The sequence below is a fragment of the Coccinella septempunctata genome, chromosome 8, assembly GCF_907165205.1.
Source record: "Coccinella septempunctata chromosome 8, icCocSept1.1, whole genome shotgun sequence".
NCBI classification, from domain to species: domain Eukaryota; kingdom Metazoa; phylum Arthropoda; class Insecta; order Coleoptera; family Coccinellidae; genus Coccinella; species Coccinella septempunctata.
In genome coordinates this window covers 30,096,644-30,115,426 of record NC_058196.1, presented here as the reverse complement: position 1 = coordinate 30,115,426, position 18,783 = coordinate 30,096,644, and the positions used below count along the sequence as shown (strand labels likewise).

General features: G+C 38.4%; 4 protein-coding genes across 23 annotated transcripts; 1 reads left to right on the top strand and 3 right to left on the bottom strand.

Moving 5' to 3' along the window:
- Positions 1–85: 85 nt before the first annotated feature.
- Positions 86–2,664, bottom strand: LOC123319040 (protein FRG1 homolog). Its single transcript, XM_044905882.1, has 4 exons — positions 2,477–2,664; positions 714–1,080; positions 451–653; positions 86–369 (listed from the first exon to the last, which is right to left on the bottom strand). Exons 1-4 carry the CDS (start codon positions 2,533–2,535, stop codon positions 222–224), a joined length of 777 nt encoding a protein of 258 aa, XP_044761817.1. The 5' UTR covers positions 2,536–2,664; the 3' UTR covers positions 86–221.
- A 508-nt stretch (positions 2,665–3,172) lies between these two features.
- On the bottom strand, positions 3,173–7,220 carry LOC123319038 (integrator complex subunit 7). The gene is made up of 14 exons (XM_044905861.1): positions 7,015–7,220; positions 6,832–6,961; positions 6,491–6,775; positions 6,116–6,362; positions 5,875–6,055; positions 5,658–5,814; positions 5,398–5,603; positions 5,112–5,338; positions 4,760–5,017; positions 4,411–4,709; positions 4,155–4,359; positions 3,769–4,062; positions 3,429–3,670; positions 3,173–3,353 (listed from the first exon to the last, which is right to left on the bottom strand). The coding sequence occupies exons 1-14, from the start codon at positions 7,103–7,105 to the stop codon at positions 3,299–3,301; spliced, it is 2,877 nt and encodes a 958-aa protein (XP_044761796.1). The 5' UTR covers positions 7,106–7,220; the 3' UTR covers positions 3,173–3,298.
- A 219-nt stretch (positions 7,221–7,439) lies between these two features.
- On the top strand, positions 7,440–8,507 carry LOC123319042 (adenylate kinase isoenzyme 6). Its single transcript, XM_044905885.1, has one exon. It carries the CDS (start codon positions 7,607–7,609, stop codon positions 8,213–8,215), a length of 609 nt encoding a protein of 202 aa, XP_044761820.1. The 5' UTR covers positions 7,440–7,606; the 3' UTR covers positions 8,216–8,507.
- Positions 8,508–8,673: 166 nt separating this feature from the next.
- LOC123319039 (cytoplasmic dynein 1 intermediate chain) lies at positions 8,674–18,641 on the bottom strand. 20 transcript variants are annotated; one of them, XM_044905862.1, is made up of 12 exons: positions 18,479–18,641; positions 17,951–18,253; positions 17,762–17,892; positions 17,062–17,124; positions 16,245–16,265; positions 15,094–15,141; positions 13,715–13,891; positions 13,343–13,496; positions 11,692–12,064; positions 11,241–11,633; positions 10,831–11,097; positions 8,674–10,009 (listed from the first exon to the last, which is right to left on the bottom strand). In XM_044905862.1, the coding sequence occupies exons 2-12, from the start codon at positions 18,244–18,246 to the stop codon at positions 9,842–9,844; spliced, it is 2,091 nt and encodes a 696-aa protein (XP_044761797.1). In that variant the 5' UTR covers positions 18,247–18,253; positions 18,479–18,641; the 3' UTR covers positions 8,674–9,841. The 20 variants fall into 20 exon arrangements, with proteins under 20 accessions (XP_044761797.1, XP_044761799.1, XP_044761800.1 ...); XM_044905864.1 differs by having other exon boundaries at positions 13,715–13,867; XM_044905865.1 differs by having other exon boundaries at positions 17,062–17,094; positions 18,479–18,640.
- Between the last annotated feature and the right edge of the window lie 142 nt (positions 18,642–18,783).

Here is an 18,783-nt window from a genome sequence, read left to right as displayed (position 1 = left end):
CTGATTTCAATAATTAGTGCACCAAGTTTAAGACAATACAATAAGAAATTTATTTAAGTAACTGAACTAAAACTCGCATCAAACATATTGTTAAACATTTATTATTTCTTGTTCTGAAGGTAAATTACAATATCCATAACCCAGTGAAATTCGAATATCAATATTTTGTACAGTTTTTTGTATATTCATTTTACACTTAGATTAAAACAAAATAAGTTATCTTATTTACAATATCTGTCTGCTTTCATTTTACTTCTCCTGTCCAGCAACGCTTCGTGGAAAGCCCCCTCCTGCTTGGCTTTTTCCAGCTCTTTCGTATCCTCCTTGCTTATCCTCAATCGTTTATCTTGGAATTTCTGGAATTTTTTCCTACAAAAAGACTCGTGTTCCACATAAATTCGTCCAATTTTTGTGTGACATAAACAGTATTCAACGAGGAAAAGCACTCACACATAGTTGACTTCTATCTGCTTGATATCTCCTTGTTCCTCAGTGGGGACATCTTTCAAAGGATTGATTTCCCTTGTAATATGTGATCTAATAGTAACCATTTCTTCTGGACCAGCTTTTTTCGTTCTCGCTATAATGGCATCGTCATCAGGATCAACGCTGAGGAAACAGTCGTTGTAACCTTGCAACGCCAATTTTCCTTCCTGAAACAATTTTTAAACGAGTGAAACCATGAGCATTCAGTACAGATTCGAATTCTTTACTTGGAAAACTGGTTCCCATTGTTCCATAGCACCGATAGCATCTGATCTTCCAGTAACCGTACCATCTTTCTCAACTCTTAAGTATTTGTCGTAGCCAGACTTGAAAGCTACTTTTTTTTCGCTTATCATAACTGCCGTTAAAATCTCTTCGGGAGATGGTCCCTCTCCCTCGTCATGTGGGGCTCCTAGTGTGAATAATCCATTGTCCAGGGCTTTGACGTAAGTCCTTGATCCAAATTCAATAGCAACTGAGCCAGTTATTTCCTCGACTTTGGTTGTTTTCCACCAGTTTCCATGACTCTGGGCGTCTTTATCCACTAAAGGAGTTTTGGATATCTTTTTTTCCTTCCTTTTCCTCTTCTTAGGTCTTGAAATATAAAGAGTAAAATTATGAATGAAAGTACATATGGAGAAAACTACGGTAATTATGGAGAACATGCCACCATCGGATAAATCAGATGAAAAATTCAGTACTTACTAATTTTGGGGCGTAGATTGCGAATCCGAAGTCGAAATCCCGTGCAAATGCCTAGTTTTTGAGAAAAAAAATAAAAATGGTCACTTCATTCGCGTGCCTTCATTTCCTTATATTTGCCGTAAAAATCCATTCGTTCTTGATTTCAGCCAAGTATTTCGTGTAAAGATTCATTTTCAATCATAATTCATGCATTTCCATCCGTTTTTTTACCATTAATTCGGTAAAAACGAGATGTTTACGTTTGCCCACGAAATCGGCCATTAGGGTTATGATTACAGCGAGTGGAGCGAGGTTGCCAGACTGAAAATGAGATGTAGACCACCCAGATATATCTCTGGGGCCACTTTTGCCTGGATAGGAGAATGGAAAAAAGGAATATTTCTGAGAAGGAAAAAGGTTAGGTTAGGTTACGTTAGAACTTTTTCTATCACATACTTGAGGTGAGTACAGCTGAAAAAGTCATCCAGAAAAGACCACGGGGAGGTGTGGGCCTGGATAGGAGAATGGAAAAGAGGAATGATTGTGAGAAGGTTAGGTGAGGTTAAGAACAAATATGAACAGGAGAAGCTTGAATAATGAAATAGAAACGAAAAATAAAATTATTACAGGAACTAAACCGCAAATTTGAACTATTCAATTATTTGCTTCCTCATCATTTGGAGAGAGCTGTACCCGCCTCAATTATGTGCTAGAAACAGTTCTAAGGTAACCTTACCTAACCTTCTTTCTCCCTCTCAAAATCATTCCTTTTTTCCATTCTCCTATGCAAAGGTGGCCCCAGAGATATATCTCTGGGTGGCACACACTTCCCCGTGGTTTCTTGGCTGATCCGAAAAATTTTCGGTCTGGCAACTACGCTCCACTCGCTGTCATCATAACCTTAATGGCCGATTTCGTGGGCAAACGTAAACATCTCGTTTTTACCGAATTAATGGTAAAAAAACGGATGGAAATGCATGAATTATGATTGAAAATGAATCTTTACACGAAATACTTGGCTGAAATCAAGAACGAATGCATTTTTACGGCAAATATAAAGAAATGAAGGGACGTGAATGAAGTTACCATTTTTATTTTTTTTCTCAAAAACTAGGCATTTGCACGGGATTTCGACTTCGGATTCGCAATCTACGCCCCAAAATTAGTAAGTACTGAATTTTTCATCCTTATTTCTTGATGGTGGCATGTTCTCCATAATTACCAAAACTACTACTGAAGAGATAGGATTGGACTCGATGAATAAATAATAGATTTATAGATAAAGTATAACAATATAAGTACTCACTTATCACTTTCACCTTTTAATTTCAATTTTCCCCCTCGTACCCTTTCATATTCCGACATTTTCAGAAGATTCTAATATTTTTCGATCGATTTCTTTCAAAAAAACAATGCAATTTGTTAAAAATCTAATCGATTTCCAAACACAAATTTTGAGGTTATGTTTCTTGACCAGAGACAGGTGTTTTGAATAATTAGTACATTGGAAAATTAAAAGAAAACTTCTTTTCCATAATCTATGTTAGGAACGCTGAAAACAATGTTGAGCATGCTCATTAAAACGACCGTTGCGATTTTCTCGAAAGTTGGAGGGAACTCCATTTTCGACCGTTAAATCAGTAGAAGCTGAGTTGATCGAAAATTTCGGGGAGAATTACTCCCCAAATAAGTGGTGATTATAAATTGATTGTATTTCTAGAGGTAAGAAATCACTTGAATTTGATTCCACAGAAATTTAAAAGTCCCCATCTTCATATTTTCACAAGAACAGCCATTTAAATTTTATTCATTTTTTCGCAGGTTCATTTCCTCTTCCATCTTCTGAAATGGTATTTTCACAGTGCATCGAAACTACAGTAAGTAGAGTATTAATATCCTATAATTTATGGTCCTTGCAGTTTAAGGTAACTTTTTAATATGTGTATATCACAAATTCTTCATCATTTAATATTTATCAGAAACGTAAAACTAAAAAATATTATTAAATTATAATAGTTTATTTACAAATTTCAATAATAACAAGATTTAGTGTAAATCAACATTGAATAATACTTCAAAACAGCCTTAAGAATTTCCTCACAAACTGTTTCGACCTATATTTCGACATTCAAATTTTCTTTTGGTGCGGTCTGATGAATAGATTGTCTTCTGGCATCAAAATCCTTGAAAATAAATAATGAAAAAGATTAATCCGAAAAGATCACAGTACCTACACAATGCTGTAAAAAGATACTCACACATTAGCATTGCTTTGCATTCCTGGAATGGATATGGCAGTCGGCTTGGGCTCTTCTGGTATTTTCACCGTTAAGGTAGACCTTGGTCCAGTTTTCCACGTGTTGCATTGCTCGTCTATCACCGAAGCGTCAACCACTAGTACATATTGACCACCACGAGGAAACGCCAGCAGGAACTGGGCAGTGAAGAAGTCTTTGTGCGGACTAACGGTTTGAGTCAACACTAGGCTAGTCTCCAAATTCTGAAAAAGAAGTGTAAGCAATTAACGAGGATCAGAGAAGGGGAAAAGACTCGAATAAATAGAAATAAAAAAAAAAGGTGTTTTGATGCTTAACTCACCTTCGTTTCTGCATCCTTTCCCTTGGGGTTATTCTGAAACTGAGAAGTAACCGTCACCACCACTTCCTCTATTCTCCTGAACAGTCCCGGCTTATTACCATGCTGAATTACACCTTCCACTTTCACCGCCAACTGAGATCCTGCCTGAACGCTTATGAATTCTCCCATAACCCTGGGTTGAGGAGAAATCGCCAGTTTCACACTGGTGGATTGAAGTACTTGGAAGAAGTACCTCGGTATGGGTAAAGAAGCGTTGGCTAGAACCTCCACGACTTTTTTCAGCAAATCCACCTGCTGGGAATCGAAAGAACAACGATTTTGATCGGTTTGAGGATATAGGCTCAATTAGTTCAATTCAATGAGAATTATGAAAATTGGGGACTCACTTTGTGGGTTATTGTACCAACAATCGCGTCTGCCATGACGGCGTTAGAAATTTTGACAGAATTCTGACAAGCCTTGATGAGCTGTTGAGATTCCAGCCTTGCGCTGTGCGAACCCAAGTTTATGGGTTCTTCCTTCACGATGTTAACTCCGCTGTGGCAAATACTATAAACGCACTGTTCTACCAAGGTACAAAGTTGCTGCAATCTGGAAAAAAAGTGATTATTAATCGACTGAAATCGAAATCGCAATCTTTACATTTGCATATTCTCAAGGGTGGCCGGATCAGCATCGAAGGCAGTCTGGTACAGCTTCCAGTACATTTCCCCGCAATTTTTAAACTCAACCGCGCACTTTCTAAGCTGATTCGTGATGTACCCGTGCCTCTGGAATTCGTCCCTGGTGTTTTGTACAATGGCTACCGCTATGGCTGGAGGCGGTACGATGCAAAGAATATTGCAGGTGTAAATTAACTGCACCAGACACTGAAGGAACTCTGTTCGGATCTTCATGTACTCCGCTTGAAACTGGAGAGTATGAGATGGTGTGCTAGCCGCCTGAAAGAATCAAATTGACAAGAACTGGAAGATAACAGGCCAATATTTACCTTAAGAGCCGCTAGAGCTTTGTTGTAATGAATTATCGACTTATCCAGCCTTGTGACTAGAGAGTTTGGGTCTTCACCGTAAAGTTCAGCCTCTGCCTCGGACATTTCCTTCAGGCACACCAGCCAAAAGTGGAAGTGCTCGGAGCTCACTTGTTCCTTCAGCTCACTGAATATACCGATGGCGATTTTGTGATGACCGTACCTCACCGCAGCCCTGGCTATGCAATAGTTTGCCCACATGTTATTATTTGCGACCACCTGCAGACAAAGAGATCCATCATCCAGAAATATTATGAACATTGAGTCCCGGAAGTGTAATCCTAACCTAAAACCCACTGACATCTGTCATTACCTTCTTTATGGTTTCCTCAGTCTGTTCGTTCCAAGTGTAACCGCTCAACGTTTGAAAAATTAAAGTGCACAACATTGTTTTGGTATGAATTTGTTGGGAGGTAGGATTCTTGACATCCGCTAAAGCATGAAGCAGAGAAAGTATGTCGTTTACAAGGGGAAGCAGTGTATCGGCCTTCAATCCCCCAATAGCGCCGAGAGTTTCGCAAATTATGATGGTATAGTCACCTGAAACAACACAAATATAATAAAATATCCCGATGATTAACAACATTTGATGATCTAACTGTTAACGTTATCCAACCGGGTGCCCAACAGTTCAACGAAGGTTTCGCAGTACTCTTGCTTGGATTCGCACAACCTAACGGCGCATTTTAACGCAAACTTCAATTCCATCGGCTTCTTTTCGTTGCTGAATGTCAAGAGGAGAATTAACGTTTCCAGAGCAGATATGACTTGATCCGCACCATCAACCTCGATGTCCTCTTTGTAACTGAAACAGTGGGAGTTATACATCGGGAGTTCCACAAATTCCTCGATATTTTACCAGTAGCACAAAATCTGGGTCAAGATTTGAATCGACTGAGCGGCTATCGAAGGTTGAGGGGAGTAACTATTTTTACTACAGAGCATCCGCACTTTGGACGATGGTGACCTGTGATCATGACACATCCTCGGAGATTCGGTCAGTACTTGAATTACCCCTGAGAAGAAACAGTTTTTATTGTGTGAACAAGAGCAAAACATTACGAGTTTCAACTTACTCAAGGTTAAAGTTAAGATCTTCATTTTAGATGTGGTTTCAGCGATATCTATTATCTCATTTATAGCTCCCGGGGGCCACAAATGCGAGCCTGGTTTCGCCAGCTGATATAAATAGTGCAAACACTTGGATTTTATCTCCCATCTAGGATCGTTCCTCAAATATTTAATAAGGAGTTCAATCTAAAACACAAAAGCTCAGCAAAAATTATACAATAAGAATACAAACAAATTGAAATTTACCTGTGTGGGTATATCTACAAGAGTTGCGGCAGCCAGTTGGGTCAACGTGTTGAGAGTGACAAGAACGAAATCTTGAGAAGGATAACTTGGCAATAAGTTAATGCATAGATTTCTGACCATAGCGGCAGTATTAGTATCGTGGTGCATGTATTGCAAGATGGGAATCAGTTGTAATTTCATGTTAGCCGGTATAGTCTGACCTTGAATCATGTCCGATACTTTATTACACATACTGACTGCGAAAGTTCTGAAAATAGTGGATTGCAAAAATTATATCAAATTTCACAGAAGAACAGTAAATTATTGAATCGAATTGAATGGAAAGCTTTTGACTAGAACGATTCATTTATTATCAAATTCAAGTTCATGCTTTACTTTGATTGAGCAGCGAATTGAATTGCAGCATATATAGCCGCTTCCACTTCAACATTATCATGGGAATCTAAACTTCTCCTTATACTATGGTGTATTTGTTGTCTTTCTGGAATGATTGCAGCTACTGCCCCGAATGTCCTCAATGTGATGGCTCTACCTATAGGATCATTAGAATGCATCACGCTGTAAACTCTTTTAATGAACTCGTCCACATTTGATATTTTATCCAAGTGTTTTTCGCTCTGTTGGCACACACGGAGGATACAAAGACGAAGGAAATTGTTCCTGAAAATGAATCGATAATAAAACTGATAGAATCCTCTTATATTGTGGATGAGTACCCCATTCGAAATACATCGGCAAGTTTCAATAAGGAGGCATTGATCAATATTGGAAATGGATATTTTTCGAAAAGCTTTGGAAATCTCACGATGGCTTCACACTGCTCACCGACTTTTCCGGAACGTAAACCTGCGAAAAAAATTCTGTTGGTGGTATTCTTATGTTTTACAGTTAAGGTTCACCTTTATCTAACTCTGTTAGCGCAGAGTTAGCATCTTGTTCGGGTTCTCCTAATCCGTTTTCGGAGAACGTGTTCATTCTTATTCCCATCATTTTTGGGGAATTGTCCTAATCCTTCTATTGTTCTTTGATTGTAATTGTTTATTTATAATTTATATTTAAGTTGTGAAATCGTGGTTATGTTTAGTTTTGGTTGCTAACCATGGACCACAGATATTTGATGTTCTGTGCCACCAAAGAGGAATCTGCTTTGGGAGGGACAAAAACTCAAAAACACTTGTTATTTATAAGTTTATGCTTAGGACTTAGTATAAGTTAGTTGTAGTACACTATAGTTAGTTAGTTAATATAGGTCTGTGCTAGAAACCAAAGATTAAAGACTGTTGCTGAAACAAAGAACATTCAAGGTCTATGACTGCATGCTTCAGGACTTGAGGTTATGTTTATTTCGATCGACTTGTTGATGTGAAAATCAACGATTATTTCTTTTCTGTACAATAGTACAATCTTTAATCTTCTGGTTTAGATATCTCATGGTCGAGATATCTTAAACGAACTGTATAAAACCTTTTTTAACGTCAATTAACGGCCATCATGGAGCAGAATCAGGTGCCCAGATTTCCGCCAAGAAAGGCTCCAAATATCATGGTAACTGGTACTCCGGGTGTTGGAAAATCAAGAATGTGCCATCAGATTTCCGAGATGACGGGCCTTCAGTGGATTGAGATATCTAAAGTGGCCAAAGAAAACAACTGTGTTGAAGAGTATGATGAGGTTTATCATTGCCCTGTGTTGGACGAAGATAAATTGATGGACGGGTTAGAAGAAACCATGGGTGTCGGAGGAAACATAGTGGACTACCACAGTTGTGAATTTTTCCCAGAGAGGTGGTTTGACGTAGTGTTTGTATTAAGAACTGACAATACTCTCTTATATGATCGTTTGGTGAGTCGAGGATACACTGGAAAGAAACTTGAAGATAATATGGATTGTGAAATATTTCAAACAATTCTTGAAGAGGCCAAATCATCATATAAGCCTGAAATAGTGCATGAGTTGACTAACAACACCCTCGAACAGCTGGAATTCAATGTGCAAAATATATGCCTTTGGATAAAAGAATGGTTTGATCATCAAGAAGCACGTGAGCAGTTACAAAAACAGCAAGCTGGCCAATTATCAGCAGGACCACAAATTGCTTGAATTCAAAATGGGTTTTGAATATAATGATGGATAAATAAGGATAAGATTTCAGAGAATATCATCAAAACAGAACTTCAAAGCTGAAAGTTTCATGTGCTTTGTAAATGGAACTAAATGGGACATATTTTTTTAGATTACTGGGTAATTCTGACTCATTAAATGTTAGATTCCTCATATATTGGAATTATGTCATGGAAATCATAAAATGAATATATTATTCAGAAAATTGTTTTCAAATATGCAGAATGCACAATCATATTTACTAGAATAAATGTATATAAGTGTTAGATAATTTTGTTGTTTCAATTGCCAATATTGAAAAGTGTTAACTAGCTGCTATTCATCTTCCTTCAGAGTTAACTCTCACTGCACTCTGCAAGAAGCTGAAAACTTGTGAATAAGATCATTCTGTTGGATCGGCCTTTATAAACCAGCGGGGACTGAAGGAAAAAAAATCGTTGATAAATTAATTGTTTTTATTCTTGCTATTTATACATAATCTCATTCTTGTTTAGAGAAAAAGCGGTAAGGAAATAGTACAGACACGGTAGAGAAATAGGAAACACAAAATGAGTAGAAATTGGGTTAAGGGAAAAACTTAAAAATTACAAACAAGACGGAGCATAAGAAAATACCTTTTTTGCCAAATTCCGAGGTAACTATTCTAAAAATATCGATCACAACAATCTGTAGAAAGGATAGAAGAAAACTAGAAGTTTCGATCTATTTACTCCTACAGATACTTTACACCGCTATATCCATAGGATATAAAGAATAATTACAACAAATTTAGTACTTGACCTAGCATAAATTTATTCACACTGTTTGTTCTGCAATATAGAATAACAATATAAAAAAAAGTTCAATAAAAATAACAATAATAAGTTAGCTATATACAAGCAGAAATTTTCAATAAAAAATTAAGTGGTTGAAGCTTCTTACTTGAGGGTCATTCAGGAATATCATCTCAAAAAATTAGGGTTAAATATGAGCATATTAAGTTCTATATCACTTTATCATTTTTGAGAAGTAAAACTGAATGAAATACAAATCATAACTTATCAAATACTGGATTTTCTTTTGGTAAAAGTATTAATCAAATAAAGCGAGCTCATCAAATGAATCATAATTGGTTTTAAAATAAAATTGAGTAGGAATTTCCCAAAAGTTTACAAACTCGTCTCATTGGTCTCAATGAAGCAACTATCAACTACTCCCGTTTGCAGAATCCCTTTGGGAGATATAAAAATACGCATCTCAATTTTTCGATCACAAGGGTTGGTCTCCCTTGAAAAGGCACTCCCTTGATAAGGTTGAAAAAAGTCATCTAAGTTCGCATTTTTCGATTACATCATTTGGAAAATTCCTACAAATTGCACTTGTTCAATTTTGATCTTCTTCATTCCATCCTCGGGGATATAAACTTATTAAAAGGGATAAGCTTCCTTCGAAATTAATTTCTTTCCAAGACAAGTTAGTTCGGGATAAAATAGGCCGGAAAATAGTTGCCAATGACGACCTCATCTTTTAAGTTATCGGCTAAATGTATTTATTTATGACACTTCAAGCCGAACAATAATAAATAAAATTAATTTAATATGTTTCCATAAGCTAAAATTAGTTCGTTTATCTAAGTGACGGAGAGGAAGTTATAGAACTTAGATTCGGTAGAGAGGTATTGGTTACCGAGAGGTTCTGAGATTTTTCTATCTCTTCCTCCACCTGATTATTCCTCAGTTCCTGCGTGGTGTAAAGGAATTTGTTCCAGTCGTCATGCCTTGGGTGAGCAAAGGTCTGAAAAAAGAAAAAGGTGAATGGTAGCAGCGTTAAATTCATAATATTTTTTGTGATTGAGCAAAATTTCGGGGTACTGTAGCATCAGCACTGCTTGACTCAGTCCAGAAGAGAACTATCAGACTAATGGATCAAAAATATCCAATGTACATGAAGAAAGAGACACACAAACTGAACGACCGACCAATTGAATTGCTAGAGAACATCTTTAACAGTGGTCAACAGTATTACGCTTGGGCTGCTCCGACTATTGATCCTATGTTCAGGCCATTGTAGCATCAGCACTGCTTGACTCAGTCCAGAAGAGGACTATCAGACTAATGGATCAAAAATATCCAATGTACTTGAAGAAAGTCGCACAAATTGAACGTCCGACCAACTCAATTGCTAGAGAAAATCATCAACAGTGGTTAACACTATTACTCTTGAGCTGCTCTGACTATTGATCCTATGTTCGGGCTATTGTAGCATCAACACTGCTTGACTCCATCTAAAAGAAGGCCATAAGACTAATGGGTACTGAATATCCAATGAACACAAAGAGACACACAAACTGAACGACCGACAACTCAATTGCTAGAGAATATCATCAAAAGTGGTCAATAGTATTACGCTTGAGCTGCAACATTCTCTGAATACTGATCCATGTTCGGGGTACTGTAGCCAGCACTGCACCACCATGCCAAGGCTTGAGAAACCTTTCAAAAGAACTATTACGCCTCTAAAATGTCTGCTAGAGTTTTGACCTCGTTCTGCACAACATTGTTACAGATAAAACATTCTCTCTACCTTCCAAACGTGACAAACAGAAAATTACTCACCTCAGCCACCTCGTACACCCATATCCTACCCTGGTTGTCACCGACAGTGACATGCGTACCGGACGGCGTCCAAGACACCTTGTTCAGGGCCGGACAACCTTCCACGATCACGCTGGCCGCTGGAACTTCGGTATCCTGATTGAGATTCCACAGATCCAATCTTCCGCTACCGTCGACAGCGGCAAAGAGAGCCGGATTCGTAGGCGACCATTTGACGTCCAAGACGTAGTCGCCGTTATCTTCGAAAGAGTATATGGGTTTCGTCTCCTGCGAAATTTAAGCGAATCAGAGGTCGTTCAAGATGGACGTAAGCCGTGACGCGAACATGACACTTGACTTATGAAATGTCAAAATGTCAGCTGTCAAATTTTTTTTCCATCATAATCGAGATTGGAGGAGTCGCGGCTTACCTTTAAACTCCACAGTTTGATGGTCCAGTCGATGGAGGACGTGAGGAACATGTGCGAGAAATCTATGCCTCCCTGCACCGCGTTCACGCTGATCCCCGTTATAGGGCCCTGATGGCCCTCGTACAGCTCGGTGATGCCGGCCCTGGCCCCGTGCCGGCAGGCCGAGTAGGCCACGCCCTCCTCGCCGCCTAGCACGAAGTTGTTGACGTCCGAGTGCGGGAAATCCAGGCAAGTCACGGCCACCGGTTTGGACTGGACCTTGTGCAGGTCGAGGATCTCCTGCGGTTGGCCCAGCATGTCCAGGGACCACGAGCACAGCCGCCCGTCCGTGGAGATGCTGATCAGGTTGTGCGCGTTCGTCGTGCCCACCACGCTCATGCAATAGACCGGATGCTGAAAGACCATCTATTGTCGCAAAGGTTCACAACATATTTAACCCGTAAGATCTCACCGTGTGCGCTGTGGTAGACAGCGGCGTCCTCTGTATCGGAGTCCTTTTCTGCACCCTGTTATCCCACAGAACGATCTGGCCGGAGTAGGTGCCGCCCAGGATGAGGTTAGGGTGGAACCGGGCGAACGTGGTGGAGAGCACGGAGCTCTGACAGTGGAATATGTACTCGGGCGTGTTCTTCTTGAACTTCGTGTTCCATATCAGCACCACGCCGTCCGGATCGTTGGGCGCGTCCTCGTTGTTGTTGTAAGCGGCCAGAAGCAGTTCGGGATATTGAGGGCACCAATCCAAAGCGGTGACCACTCTGTTCTTGGTCCACCTCTCGTCGAAGAACGTGCGGTTCAGGGAGATGCACTGGTGAGATTTCTCGTCCCTGAAAACGCAAAGATTTGTTCGATATAAACTAAAGGTCCCCCATAAACCTTCGATGGATCGCTATTTTGTTATGATATGGAAAATTGCGAGTTGAGAAACGAATCTTATAAATACTCACAATGGAAAGGAATTGTTTTCTAATTATGTCTGTGCGTTCTACAATGTTTGGAACATAGACATAGAGAAATGGACTGAGCAATATGTACCAGCATGAAATTGGCTATTTTATAGAAAGATAGAAATGATCGTCAGACCAATACCTGTCTCTTTTCTGTAGATCTGCAGGAAAGAACACTGCTGTAAACATAGAAGTGCCTTATTGCAGATTGTGATGTAATCACTCAAAAAGGCAACTAGCTGGCCAGATGTTTAGCTTCACACTCCATTTCTCCATGTCTGTGTCTTAGAATAATGCCGGCCTTCAACTCAAAATGGATTTTTTCGCGTTTTATGTATAATATTGTATGTATTGAATTGATTGTTTCGACACAGAACTACCAAAGTGTCAAAGTTGGTTATTGAGATTAAAGCGACTGACCATAGAGGTGATATAAAGCTATAGCACTACCAGTAGTGAGGCGTCCTGTGATGTTTTAACTGAAGAACTATGGCGCACGCAGTGGAGAGAGCAAGACGTCTAATGGAAGATCCAACGTAGAAGGTTTTACCATCGAAAGAAGAGATTGGTACAACGTCAAGAGGTTACAAACTGGTCATGGCTTTTGCAGCAAATCTCTGGAGCTATGGGGAAGAGCCGAAGACCCAACTCGTGCTAGGTGCAACGCTGCCGAACAGTCGGTCACTCACATAGTGCTGGAGTGTCCCGAAAGCCGTTTAGAAGGCCTACAGGATATCCACAATCTCACTCCAACCTCACTCGACTGGTTAAGGCACAGTAACTTACGTCTCAGATATAATATTTTTGTGCAATGTATTTTTTCTTTATTTGTTTTTTTTTTCGTTCTTTTTCTTATGTTTATTTTTCATTTTCACTGGTAAAGATTGTGATAATATCAATGTTCATACGAATATATTCAAAGTTCTGGGGTTTTTCTGTCTACTGCAGCAATTTTCCATATCCAGTGTAGGGCATTTCGGATTGACGTCGCTTGAGGGACAAATAAATCAGCTATGATATTTACGATAACCTAACCTAACCAACAATTTTTTGTCCCTCAGCAGTCCTGTCAAAGTCAGCCGATCCGAAATGACCTAGATGTCAACGCTTATCAAGTGTTGACATCGAGGATATCATCGAAATACCAGTGTAACTTACAATCCGTCCTCTCCTAGTCCTCCACTATAATCCGTATAAATATCGATAGATTCGCATAAGGCCCGTTCCATCACCCTGCCAGCCTTGTCGATGAAATGTTGAAATTCTTCGGAAAGTATAATCATCTGCTTCTCTTCTTCGCTGAGTTCTCGTACTGAAGACAGAGACATGAATGAATTATAAACATGACATAGGTGAATCAGAGTGGTCTGAACATTGACAAAAATTATGACATCTGACGTGTGTCAAACAGACAAATGACAAGAGCAAATCTTATGTGAAATCAAACGAACTCCGGCGTTTTTTAAGACAACCGGGCAACAGAAAAGACTTAAATTTCCAGTACAAGCAGAGTTAATGAGGGATACTAACCTTCTTTGACCTCCTGCTTGGCCTGCTCCTGTTCCACAGCGGTTATGGCCGGTTGCACCTCCTTGACCTGCGGCAGTCCGTGTGGCAGTATGCCGGGAGGTAGCTTGCTGCCGAAACCACCGATGTGGGGCAGGCTGCTCTCCTCGTCTTCACCTTGGCCATCGTCATAGGTCAAAACTGTGGTGAATAAGGGGTATGTTCTATCTCTCACGCATTCGCTCGCACACACCCACACAACAATCATCCTTTTCGAGTTCTTAAATTTACCGTAACTGCACGTTCGTACGACTAATCGAGCTTATTTGGAGGTTAGGTCGAGCGAGCAACGGTGAGGCAGTGAGGTTATGGACTTTTGTTGCGAAAAGAATTAATGAAACAGGGCGCTTTGTTAAGAATCAAATGTGATCGAAATTATTGCCCATCTTTCATCATTGAATGTCATTTCTTGTTGAACAAACGATTTTTTACTAGAAGTAGCGATGCGCCCAACTTGTTAGAGTGGGTTTGAAGGCAATAGCTTCAAATTTTATCATTCTTTCGGAATACTCCAACCTTTCCAAATTAAAACTGCAGGAAATGCTTTCAACTGAAATCGAATTTCAGCTTTATTCAAGTCTCACCGGTACTCACTCGACAACGACAAGAGGAATGACAAAACGACGAAATGAAGGAAGAAAGTAAGGGATGAAAGAAAAGGAAAAACTAGTTTCATTAAAAATTCGAAAAAAAATTGACGACCATGCCCATTTTTTTAATGTATTATCGTTAAACCCGATCGTGAAGATGACGATAATTAGTACATGCATTTATGACCAAGCTACACCAAGCGGGACAGACAAGAAAACCTTTAGTAACATGACCAGAGATTAAAATTTACTACCACAATACTAGTACAATTCTACAAAGACTTTTTGAAAATTTTCCCATTTAAATTGTTTCAAAATTTCATAACAGTTCGTATGAACGAATGATTCCCGGATGAAATAGATTAAATTAATCATCAGCCTAATAAGGTCGTACGTCATGACATTTGACCTGTCAAAAAATTACTTCAAATCAGAGGAATGCTGCGAATACATCTGTTCATTGTTAACGCTCGTGAGAGTCCTCTAATCTGCCAATTTGGTAATAGTGCATTGCCCCACAAAAATTTTGAACAAGATTAATATGAAAGTGACCAGACTATTTCTATGATCCTCGGCTGTCAACATTTTAATAAATACAGAGGCCAAAAACAGCTCTCGATGGTCAGTTACCAAAAGCGCAGGGGATAATGCAAGCAAGGGAGTAAAGAAGACGAAACTCTTTGGCTACTAAGCGGGGTGTGATTTAAATTGTGCCAATTAGTTGTTTGGACGAGGATCGGAAAAGCCACCTACCTGTGAACTCGTCCTCCCATTCTAAACCCGGATTTAGATTGTACTCGTCTTGAGAGGAAAGAAACATGTATCAGTAGGAATAGAATTAATTCTTTTTCAAAGGGTACAAAATTCAGTGTGCTAATTCGATAATTTCGTCGGTTCAACTCTCAAAACAACCAGTGGATGAATGCGACAATCGAAAATAAGTTTCGAATCGAACGTAACAACTACAAACAATTTTTTTAACCAGACGAGATAATGTGCATGCTGTTAATTTTGTGTTAAGGTGTTTGTTTGTCGTCAAAGCTGCATACGAGAAAGAACACATCGTCGGTTATATCATTTATTTCAAACGCAGTGACACACTATATACCTTCAAACTTCTAATCATTGCTAAATATGCAATATTTGTAATGAATACCAATAACAAAACTAGGGAACTTGAAAAAAACAGTTAACCTACTATTTCAACAACAATGCACCATCTTCCTCGTACACCTATTTACAAGCTTGCAAAAAATTGTTATTTTTTTAAACCCACACAAGATGAAGTATTCCAAAACCTTTCCGAAATCCAAGTTTATATACATGTAGCTTATACACAACCCCTATACATTTATTCGTTTATATCCTAACCCGATTTCCTAACTGCGGTTCATTTACCATTTTCACAAAGCAATGAATAATCGTATTCGTTCCATTTAAATCGCGAGAATCTATATTTGCTTTTATATTTGAAGTTCGAGATCAAGGAAGCGATAATATTGTTATCATTAGCAACATCTCTATGTCCTCTGTGGTTGTGACCATGAGGTTTGATAGACCAGCTTGGGAAAACGGATAGATATGTATATAAATACCATAAAAAAGTTGAATATACTCTTGGAAGTTTACTGAAATCTATAGATCAAACGACGTTCCTTGATCTCGCTCAGTGTCATATGTATTCTTTGGAAAATAAAGTATTGGAACGTTTGAACTACTATTGCCTGCTTCACGCAATGAAATGATTGTCGGTCTAGCACGTCCATCCCAACTAGTCAAAATGCAAAGTACTACTTGTTGCCACTACTCTTTAAATGAGTGTCGTTTTGGTGATGGAACAATGGGTCATTGAGAGGAAACTGCTAAAAGCCTAGGAGTATTTTAAATGTAAATCATAGACTTACCGTAATAGTCAGTCGCATGAGCTGGGAAGAAAGGATATTAAGAATTATTTCAGGAACTATTCTGTACCTAATGCAACTATAAATATTTCAAACAGTAATTGATAGAATTACTATTGTCCCTGGATAAATAAAAGTAATTTATAAAAAATTAATTAGAGTTAATAAAATTTTGTAATATAGATATCGTTCATTAATTCATTTGAAAGAAATAAATTTCCAAATCATTTGATTTAGCTATTAATGTCCCCAACCAATCTTTTAAAAAGCACCCCTTGAAATGTTTTTCATATGAACTTTGGAATAACATTTGTTGGCACCAAGTTACTCGCTTCTATTTTATATATTTAGAAAATTAAATAACTATTTCTCACTAATAGATGTCAATGATTGGTTAAATATTATTCCGAAGTTCTCAATGAATTATATACAAAACAGAAAATTTAATAAAGAATGCATAGACCGCCAGACGTCCATCAAGCATCTTTTGTAGGTTAACACAAATTTAGAAATCACCTTTTGTTAATTATATTTCGGAATTCATTCAACATTCTTGTTCTTTCTATTCATCCCAAGCCTAATCTCACATGCTACCATCCGCAAATATTTATATAAACTTGAAGGTAGATACTATCGTTAACGGAATCTTCTATGTTCTAAAAGCTAACGATTAAAAGCGAATTGAGGTTAGAAATTAGGATTACTTCATTTATCAAAGCGTTTCGACAGGCATGAGTGCTAATTTATGTACATTCAGAAGTGCTATTTACTTTAGAACAAAAACATCCATCTATATACTTGTTTTTGACGTGCACTATACCTTTTCGAGGCCTCCACCAGTCCTCTATGTAGCCTTTAAGTGGGGTGGAAGATGAAGAAGATCCTTGTTAGCAACGCATATAATAACATGTCACAAGAAATAAAAACTTTCCACATTTTTAATCCGAAATAAGACAAAAATGATCATGAAGTTTTGCAACTCCAAAGTATTTGCCGAACTGCTGACAAGTGACAGACAAATGACAATGAACAAAGCAGGCTGTTTTCGTGCAAATTCTTTGGGGCCACTTATTGGTGTTTTCTGGATCTCATTAATTAGATTCTTTTTCACTAATAATTTTGTTTGTTTAATTTTTGTTTTCATATTTAACTGAACATTTTCATTGATCAGCAAGGAATCAATTTGGTGATTGGTATTGATTGAAGAAAATCAATTTTTGGTTAGAAAATATGACCCTAAGTACTTCTATGCCCCTTCTACTAACCCCCAACAAGTTGAAATGAAAATTGGTAGACAGAGTTATCTGAAGTCATGGGAAATTAATTGATAGCAATCAAAAAAGTCTACAATTCTCATTTTTCTAAGAGTTAGTACCCTGTTATCAAATCCATATAATACTAACAAATTAATAACCAAACTACAATTTTTTGATTGAGATTCTGTATTGAGCAAAAAAGTCATTTAATTAGTTTTCGGCTAACATGAGCAAATGATATTTGACATGAAGATTTCAACTTACCATCTCTCTCGTGGCTCGATGCGGTCGTTTGTGTTTGCTTCGTATAAGAAACTACTTCTTTAGGTGGAATGTTTGTTGTTTGTACAGGCACAACTGTGAGCTGGACAGGTTTTTTCTTAGCGTGCGGAACACTGAAATGAATGGCCAATTAGGACAAATCTATTTTAACTGAATGGATGATAAACTTACCAGTTTGTTAAGCTATTTGGCTGGAGTGAGGCATCAGGCGTATGATTTTGACTTTGTTCCGGAGTCAAAGAATTGGCACTAGATATGCTTGAAAGTACATCTGACAGCGGAGCAACCCCTAGAGAACTCAGCATTTCATCCAGTTCTTTCCGGTCACCTCCAGCCCCAATGAGGGTACGTGTAGTGGCATCTTCAATATCCTTCAGTTCTTTCTCACGTCTTATCCTGCTTTTTTCCTCCCTCAAGGCCTGCAGTTTGGCCTTTTTTCTCTCTATTTCTGCTCTCCTGTCTGACATTTTCGTCCTGATATGGGACATATCAAATCATTGAGTTATGAATCATATGTTAACCAAAGTTCGATTTTAATTAGCAACAAAGACACCTCTAACGGTAACTGGACTTGCGAGAAAATGAACTTCTGCTTCAAGGGGCAAACGATAACCGGGCTAGGTATTCTCTTTTTGTGTATGAGATTATTGATTTACAGCGCATAAACATAGACGTTTGGTTCCAGGATGTAATACTCACGTTATATTGTGGGTGTATATCACTTTGAGATTGCACTTTGACTATGACTTAATAGTAATTGGAATCTATTGATATTTTGGTAATTTTCTACGCCCGACACTCACAACCACCATTTCAATTTTGTTCACCTTTATTTTTTATGACGTCACCGATATGAATACTTTGACGTTTGACGGGTTGTTCTGACATTTGCGGATTTTGCGATCTCTATGCTTCTCTAGTTCTCTATGCTTGCGCAACTGGAAAAAAATTAATCTTTGTATATCGTAGAAAATTGGAAATAAAGGCTATGATTCGAAAAAAAT